Consider the following 9,448-nt stretch of genomic DNA (forward strand, 5'->3'; position numbering starts at 1 on the left):
TAAGTCGCTCTGGATAAGAGCGTCTGCTAAATGACTAAAATGTAATGTAATGAAATGACTCTTATGTTCATTCATAGACAGGGTAACCGACAACACCAGCACATGTTTTTTTTGGTTAAGCGGCAAATAGAATTGATAGACTTTGGAAAACATTACATTTACATCATTTAGCAGACGCTCTTATCCAGAGCGACTTACAAATTGGTGCATTCAACTTATGATAGCCAGTGGGACAACCACTTTTATTTTTATAGGGGGGGTAGAAGGATTACCCCCCCCTCTCCGGCTAACATGGGATGTTACAAATGAGTAGCAACAGTAGAACTTGATATATCAAGAGATGAGTGAGGTCACGAATTCAATGAAACCAACCTTTCACTCATTTCTACTGCATCACTGGGCAACAAAAGGGGACAAAAACATAACGGTACATAAAGAGTACAGTTCAAAACTCCATTCTACAACATGGAAATGTTACCAGGTGTGCACTGCAAACAAACAAATGAGGAAGGCAGCCATTTTGTATGCTATTTACACAATCCATTTCCCACGAGGCATCAAGCAATAACAGAAGTTATGAGTGATAAGTCATTTCCATAGCATGAGAAACACTGATCATTGGCACTGGTTAAATAAATTGTGCTTCATTGAAGTGGATAAATTCTAGCTAACCTTTCCCTGGCCCTGTTCAAACACTTCTAATGCAACCTTGTTTGTGCACAATCACTGAGCTGACGAAGTTGGATAGGTGAAATTTAGGCTACTTTCCACTGCGTCCTTTGACCAACCAGATCATGTTAGATCAGTGGGTGATTTCCTCAAGGAAGGAAACAAGGAAAGATGCATTAAGAAGGAATTAGAACAGGGCCTATTGTACCATTCAATGCACCCTGAGACAGTTCATAATACATCTAAATGGAAGATCATTGGAGAATGTGATATAGAAGGAAACCAGTACAGATAGTTTTCAGTAGAACAGAGCTACAACCTTTCAAACTGATAACAGCATGGAAAAATACTTGAGTGATTCAATCGGTACACGGTAAGTACACAACCAATCGCAAATGAACAGATTAAACCAACCATCCCACACAAACGGGTACCATTGGGACAAAGGTGGCAGTGCCAACCCAAAAGACACCAGGCAGGGACACCAACTCTCACATAGAGAGATGTGTCTTGTCTTGAGGAATAAATACAATGCAAAAATATAGGCAAAATAAGACTACATCCCACAATTTCAAGCATGTAAAGCATTCAATTTATATTTATTTACACAATATTATAAAATGCACCTCAGGGTCATATTCATAAAGCGTCTCAGAGTAGGAGGCAAAACTGATCCTATATCAGCACTCCTCCAAAACTGTAAAAACGGGCCATCACATCACACAAGTCTGGTATCTAACATTATGAAATGTGGACATAACCATAAATGTCCACTAGGTGGCGAAAGAGCTTCAAATTAGCTCGCTGTGCTGCTAATGTCCTGCCCAGCAACCCAGAACTCCAACTGTTACTATGGTAAAGTTATCACAATAGGCTTGAACTTTCCCATATCCACAGATCTGTGATCAGATCTCTAGCCTCAAACCCTTACTTTATCCATAAGGGGAAACTACATAAAACGTGTCGAGGGGTAACTTCTACCTCCTATGATAAAGCTATTCCAATGGGCCAGACGATTTGGCTCAAGGTAGAAGTTTACCTAACAACTGATCTAGGATCTAGGGGATTTCACCAATCCTAAGTAGTGCACTATGTAGGGAATAGGGCTCTATTTGGGATGAAGCCCATAGATCATCTCATAGATGTATAAAAATAGATAAGGCAACATTGACATCACCCTCCCTTCCCTCTCAACCACCCCTCATTCCCATCCCAAACATTCCAAGTCTGTACCATCATTCACACACATCAAATAGACACCTTCGCTTTGCCTGAATATATAATGTCACCGTCATCTCACTGCTGTTCACTCCTCTGATATGGGTGGTGAGAGAGAGAGGTGGGAAAGAGGAGGAGGAAAACGGGGGGAGAGAGAGCGATAGAGAGAAAGAAGATCAAGTGATGAGTAACAGAAAGAAAATATAGATTTTTCAGAGACTGAATCCCCTCTATGACAAAGGAACGACGAGGGTTGGATTGGATTCCCCTTTTCCTTTATGGATTCCTCCATCCATCCATGTCATCATCCACGGGAAGGAGTGGGTGAGTGTGGAAGAGCTGTGTATAGAAGAGAGGTCCGTACTCAGAGGGTGAAGAAGAGGATGAGAACCACTATCATGATGACCACCAGCACTCCTATGGCACACCACTGTCTCCTACCTGACGGAGAGAACACACACACACACGTCAATATCACAAGAGAGTTTATAGGCTAGAGATGCTAATATGTACTTGTCTGCCATAGCCTGAGGGCAACTGAATAATAACATCTGCATAGTAAGCAGTAATTTACTTATTATTATTATTATTCTAAATTGTAGTGGTACGGGTAGTAGGGGTGATGTAATGATAGCAGTTTAATGGTGGTGGTGGTGGTGGTAGTAGTAGTAATGATGACGGTAGTTGTAGTACTGATGTAATGGTGAGGATGACAGTTAGTTAGTTATAGTTTCATTTTCCATGTTTAGCCTTTTATATTTATTAGATTTCTACTGTTACCATTTTATTGTTGTTATTTTCTTTATTTGTATTATTTACTACCATTTTATTATTATTATTATTAATTATAATATTTTTTTTACATTGTTGCTTTGGCAATATTGACACAATGTCTTTCATGCCAATAAAGCAGCTTGAATTTGAATTTTGACTAAGAGAAAGAGAGTGAGAGAGAGAGAGAGACAGAAACAGAGAGAGAGACAGAGACAGAGAGAGAGAGAGAGACAGAAAGAGAGGGAGAGAGGAAGAGAGAAAGGAAGAGAGAAAGGTAAAGATTGAGGTAAAGAGGGAGGGTGACTAGGTGTTGTATCTGTCGTCTGTGTGTGAGAGAGAGAAAACTGACAGAGTGTCCATGTGTGTGTATGGTGTGCGCCTGCATGAGTATGGTGTGTTAACTCACTGCTGGTCATGTGGGAGACTTTCTCCATCTTCTTGAGGACAGAGTCCATCCGAGAACCTGTCTGGTCCATCTCCTCTCCAAACTCTCCTAGCATACTGGAACATACAGGACAATATAGGTGTTAGGCACACACACACACACACACACACACACACACACACACACACACACATTTTAGTCATTTAGCAGACGCTCTTATCCAGAGTGACTTACAGGAGCAATTAGGGTTAAGTGCCTTGCTCAAGGGCACATCGATACATTTTTCACCTAGTCGGCTCAGGGATTTGAACCAGCAACCTTTTGGTTACTGACCCAACGCTCTTAACCACTAGGTTACCTGCTGCCCACACACACACACACTAAACTGTCCAAAACCCCCCTAGCATACTGGAACATACAGGATAATCACTCAAACAATGCACACACGTAAAGTACACACTCACTGAACCCTTCAAACACACACACATCTCAGCATAGGACGTATACTGCGAGATTACATGACAACATTGGAATTCACATGCACACGTTCAGTACACACAGAGGCTCCTTGAAGCCTTTAAAACACACACACACGCTAGAGCAAGGCAGTTAACCCCCAACAACAACTGCTCCCCGGGCGTCGATGACGTGGATGTCGATTAAAGGCAGCCCCTCGCACCTCTCTGATTCAGAGGGGTTGGGTTAAATGCGGAAGACACACACAGGAGCATATGAGGAGGCCATAACCAGTGGAAGAGGAGGGAGGGAGGCGTGGTCTCTTAAGGACATGTCATCTCTGTCACTGTAGCAGCAGATGGATAGGTTACAACCTCTATTCCCTTCCCATCACTCCCCTGGACCCTCACCACCAAATGTGTGTGTGTCTGTGTGTGTGTGTGTGTCTGTGTCAAAATCAAATCAAATCAAATGTATTGGTCACATACACATGGTTAGCAGATGTTATTGCGAGTGTAGCGAAATGCTTGTGCTTCTAGTTCCGACAGTGCAGTAATATCTAGCAAGTACTATCTAACAGTTCCACAACAAATATCTAATACACACCAATCTAAGTAAAGGAATGGAATAAGAATATATAAATATATGGATGAGCAATGTCATTTTCAGAGCGGCATAGGCTAAGATGCAATAGATAGTATAGAATACAGTATATACAGTTGAAGTCGGAAGTTTACATACACTTAGGTTGGAGTCATTAAAACTCGTTTTTCAACCACTCCACAAATTTCTTGTTAACAAACTGTAGATTTGGCAAGGCGGTTAGGACATCTACTTTGAGCATGACACAAGTAATTTTTCCGACAATTGTTTACAGACAGATTATTTCACTTATAATTCACTGTATCACAATTCCAGTGGGTCAGAAGTTTACATACACTAAGTTGACTGTGCCGTTAAACAGCTTGGAAGATTCCAGAAAATTATGTCATGGCTTTAGAAGCTTCTGATAGGCTAATTGACATAATTTGAGTCAATTGGAGGTGTACCTGTGGATGTATTTCAAGGACTACCTTCAAACTCAGTGCCTCTTTGCCTGACATCATGGGAAAATCTAAAGAAAGCAGCCAAGACCTCAGAAAATAAATTGTAGACCTCCACAAGTCTGGTTCATCCTTGTGAGCAATTTCCAAATTCCTGAAGGTACCACGTTCATCTGTACAAACAATAGTACACAAGTATAAACACCAAGGGACCACGCAGCCGTCATACCGCTCAGGAAGGTGACGCGTTCTGTCTCCTAGAGATGAACGTACTTTGGTGCGAAAAGTGCAAATCAATCCCAGAACAACAGCAAAGGACCTTGTGAAGATGCTGGAGGAAACAGGTACAAAAGTATCTATATCCACAGTAAAACGAGTCCTATATCGACATAACCTGAAAGGCTGCTCAGCAAGGAAGAAGCTACTGCTCCAAAACCGCCATAAAAAAGCCAGAGTACGGTTTGCAACTGCACACGGGGACAAAGATCGTACTTTTTGGAGAAATGTACTCTGGTCTGATGAAACAAAAATAGAACTGTTTGGCCATAATGACCATCGTTATGTTTGGAGGAAAAAGGGGTGGCTTGCAAGCCAAATAACACCATCCCATCCGTGAAGAACGGGGGTGGCAGCATCATGCTGTGGGGGTGCTTTGCTGCAGGAGGGACTGGTGCACTTCACAAAATAGATGGCATCATGAGGAAGGAAAATTATGTGGATATATTGAAGCAACATCTCAAGACATCAGTCAGGAAGTTAAAGCTTGGTCGCAAATGGGTCTTCCAAATGGACAATGACCCCATGCATACTTCCAAAGTTGTGCCAAAATGGCTTAAGGACAACAATGTCAAGGTATTGGAGTGGCCATCACAAAGCCCTGACCTCAATCCTATAGAAAATATGTGGGCAGAACTGAAAAAGCGTGTGCGAGCAAGGAGGCCTACAAACCTGACTCAGTTACACCAGCTCTGTCAGGAGGAATGGGCCAAAATTCACCCAACTTACTGTGGGAAGCTTGTGGAAGGCTACCCGAAACGTTTGACCCAAGTTAAACAATTTAAAGGCAATGCTACCAAATACTAATTGAGTGTATGTAAACTTCTGACCCACTGGGAATGTGATGAAAGAAATAAAAGCTGAAATAAATCATTCTCTCTACTATTATTCTGACATTTCACATTCTTAAATTAAAGTGGTGATCCTAACTGACCTAAGACAGGGAATGTTTACTAGGATTAAATGTCAGGTGCTATGAAAAAGTATTTGCCCCCTTTCTAATTTTCTCTACTTTTGCATATTTGTGATACTGAATGTTATCAGATCTTCAACCAAAACCTAATATTAGATAAAGGGAACATAAGTGAACAAATAACACAACAATTACATATTTATTTCATAAACAAAGTTATGCAACACTCAATTCCCCTGTGTGAAAAAGTAATTTCCCCCTTACACTCAATAACTGGTTGTGCCACCTTTAGCTGCAATGACTCCAACCAAATGCTTCCTGTAGTTGTTGATCAGTCTCTCACGTCGCTGTGGAGGAATTTTGGCCCACTCTTCCATGCAGAACTGCTTTAACTCAGTGACGTGTGGGTTTTCAAGCATGAACTGCTCGTTTCAAGTCCTGCCACAACATCTCAATTGGGATTAGGTCTGGACTTTGACTAGGCCATTCCAAAACTTCCAATTTGTTGCTTTTTAGCCATTTTCATGTAGACTTGATTGTGTGTTTTGGATCATTGTCTTGCTGCATGACCCAGCTGCGCTTCAGCTTCAGCTCACAGACGGATGCTCTGACATTCTCCTGTAGAATTCTCTGATACAGAGCACCACCATGCTTGACCTTTGGTATGATGTTCTTACTGTGGAATGCAGTGTTTGGTTTTCGCCAGGCATAATGGGACCCATCTCGTCCAAAAAGTTGACTCAAGTTTGTCAAAAAGCACCTGGATGATCCACATCGGCCACTATGCTTGTTGTAAATGATATTGCAAATGCCTTAGATGATAGAAAGCACTGTGCTGCGTTGTTTGTAGATTTGTCAAAAGCTTTTGACACTGTAGACCATGCTATCCTTTTGAGTAAGCTGTCATCTATAGGACTGGGCACTGATGCCTGTCGATGGTTTTATGACTATTTTAAAGATAGAACTCAGGCCGTCATGGTCGACGGGGTCAAGTCTGACCCCTTACAGTTACTTAAAGGGGTCCCTCAGGGTTCAATAATTGGCTCACTATTGTTCCCACTTTATATAAACAACATTGGTGATGATGTCAGATATTGTAAATTCCATTTATATGCAGATGACACAGTGATGTACTCTATTGCTCCAACAGCGGACCAAGCTTTAATGCAGTTGGAGTCTGATTTTAGGATACTACAGGGGTCTCTTTTACAGCTTAAACTTGTTTTAAACGCTAAGAAAACAAATGTCATGTTTTTTTCTAGGTCTAAACTCTCAATTAGAAACACTTTTGTAATCACTAGCTTGGATGGTACTCAAATCAAACAGGTCTCTGCATATAAATACTTAGGGGTATGGTTAGATGATAGGCTTTCTTTTAAAAAACATGTTACTGAATTGGGAAAAAAGCTCAAATTCAAGATAGGGTTCCTTTACAGAAACAGGGCTTGTCTGTCCTCCATAAATTGAAAACAAATTGTGCAGGCTACTTTTATGTCCGTTTTAGATTATGGTGATATTATCTATATGCATGCATCGGCAAACACATTAAAACCACTGGATGCTATTGCACTCAGGTTTATCACGGGTGATAGTTACAAAACTCATCACTGTTTCCTATATCAACATGTGGGTTGGGCCTCTCTATCTGTGAGGCGAGAGCAACATGCTCTCTTGTTTAGTTATAAAGCACTTCTTTTAAAACTACCTCCATATATATCATCATTAATTTCCACTAGATATACTAATTTTAAAACCAGATCACAGATGTGGATTACATTAGAGACTTATGTGGTCTCCACAGAGTTGGGTAGGACTGCCTTCAGTTCCTTTGCACCTTATTTATGGAACAAACTGCAGATCCAACTTAATGTGTTTTTGTTTTGTATGTTTTAAATGTTCTTGTCTGTATGTCTAAAACTGTACATGTCAACATGTTTACACAGGGCACAGCCGTAAAAGAGATCCAGGTCTCAGTCTGTTTTTTCCCTGTTAAAATAAAGATTTAAAAAAATCAAAATAGACTCTTGGAAGAACGTTCTATGGACAGATGATTCAAAAGTATAACTTTTTGGACGACATGGCCAGTAATGCCTGGCGAAAACCAAACACTGCATTCAACAGTAAGAACATCATACAAAAGGTCAAGCATGGTGGTGGTGGTGGTGTGATGGTTTGGGGATGCTTTGCTGCCTCAGGACCTGGACGACTTGCCTTAATAGAAGGAACCATGAATTCTGCTCTGTATCAGAGAATTCTACAGGAGAATGTCAGAGCATCCGTCTGTGAGCTGAAGCTGAAGCGCAGCTGGGTCATGCAGCAAGACAATGATCCAAAACACACAATCAAGTCTACATGAAAATTGCTAAAAAGCAACAAATTGTAAGTTTTGGAATGGTCTAGTCAAAGTCCAGACCTAATCCCAATTGAGATGTTGTGGCAGGACTTGAAATGAGCAGTTCATGCTTGAAAACCCACACGTCACTGAGTTAAAGCAGTTCTGCATGGAAGAGTGGGACAAAATTCCTCCACAGTGACGTGAGAGACTGATCAACAACTACAGGAAGCATTTGGTTGGAGTCATTGCAGCTAAAGGTGGCACAACCAGTTATTGAGTGTAAGGGGGAAATTACTTTTTCACACAGGGGAATTGGGTGTTGCATAACTTTGTTTATGAAATAAATATGTAATTGTTGTGTTATTTGTTCACTTATGTTCCCTTTATCTAATATTAGGTTTTGGTTGAAGATCTGATAACATTCAGTATCACAAATATGCAAAAGTAGAGACAATTAGAAAGGGGGCAAATACTTTTTCATAGCACTGTATTTGGCTAAGGTGTATGTAAACTTCCGACTTCAACTGTACATATGAGATGGGTAATGCAAGATATGTAAACATTATTATAGTGGCATTATTAAAGTGACTAGTGTTCCATTTATTAAAGTGCCCAGTGATTTTCAAGTCTGTATGTAGGCAGCAGCGCCTGTGTGTAATAACACTTTTTTGAGATTTTTTTTGAGAAGTTCTGAGCTAACAATGTAAGAAATAATACATTAAAAAAAACAAAATACTGCAAAGTTTCCTAAGGACTAGAAGCGAGGCAGCCCTCTCTGTCGGCGCCATTTTCAGTGTGTGTGTGTGGGTGTACTCACACAGCCTGCTGGTCTAGTTCATCTCCGATACGTCCTGACATGTCTTTCAGTACTCTGATGCTTCCTGTCACCAGCTCCAACTGCTCATCCTGGTCCTCCATTATCAACTGTGGAGAGAACACCCTCATCATCATCATCAGCCTAACCCTAGCCTCAACCCTAACCCCAACCGTAACTTCATGTCCACACCCCAGCTCAACCCTAACCCATCATCACATGAATCATCATCTTGGTCCTTCAATATCAACTAGACACACAGACAGAAACCTTCACGCTAACCCTCTTCCCTCCCTCATCTCTCTCTCCCTCCATCCTACCTGTTGTTGTTCCTGTTGATCCTGGATGTATCTGGAGTTAGCCGACACCAGGTGAGGCTCCAGACCATCAGACCTGTCCTGCTCCGACGCACCCAACAGAGCCTGAGAGAGAAAGAGAGAAACTGCTGTTAGAATGTGTGTGTGACAGAGTGAGTGTGTATCAAAATGAAGGTCAGAGAGAGAGAAGAGAGAGAAAGCGAGAGAGAGAGAGAGAGGTGTAGACAGGCAGACCAACCTGTCTGTTC

The 9,448-nt window shown here is 41.3% G+C and overlaps 1 protein-coding gene across 1 annotated transcript; it reads right to left on the reverse strand.

Annotated features, from left to right (window-relative positions):
* Positions 1 to 1,249: 1,249 nt before the first annotated feature.
* On the reverse strand, positions 1,250 to 9,305 carry stx10 (syntaxin 10; the record flags this gene model as incomplete). Its single annotated transcript, XM_084200341.1, has 4 exons — positions 1,250 to 2,328; positions 3,068 to 3,162; positions 8,887 to 8,993; positions 9,204 to 9,305. Coding segments are annotated over 4 exons (381 nt in total), but the record flags the coding sequence as incomplete, so codon positions are not given.
* Between the last annotated feature and the right edge of the window lie 143 nt (positions 9,306 to 9,448).

The sequence above is a fragment of the Coregonus lavaretus genome (assembly GCF_964263955.1).
Source record: "Coregonus lavaretus genome assembly, contig: HAP1_SCAFFOLD_2239, whole genome shotgun sequence".
NCBI lineage: Eukaryota > Metazoa > Chordata > Actinopteri > Salmoniformes > Salmonidae > Coregonus > Coregonus lavaretus.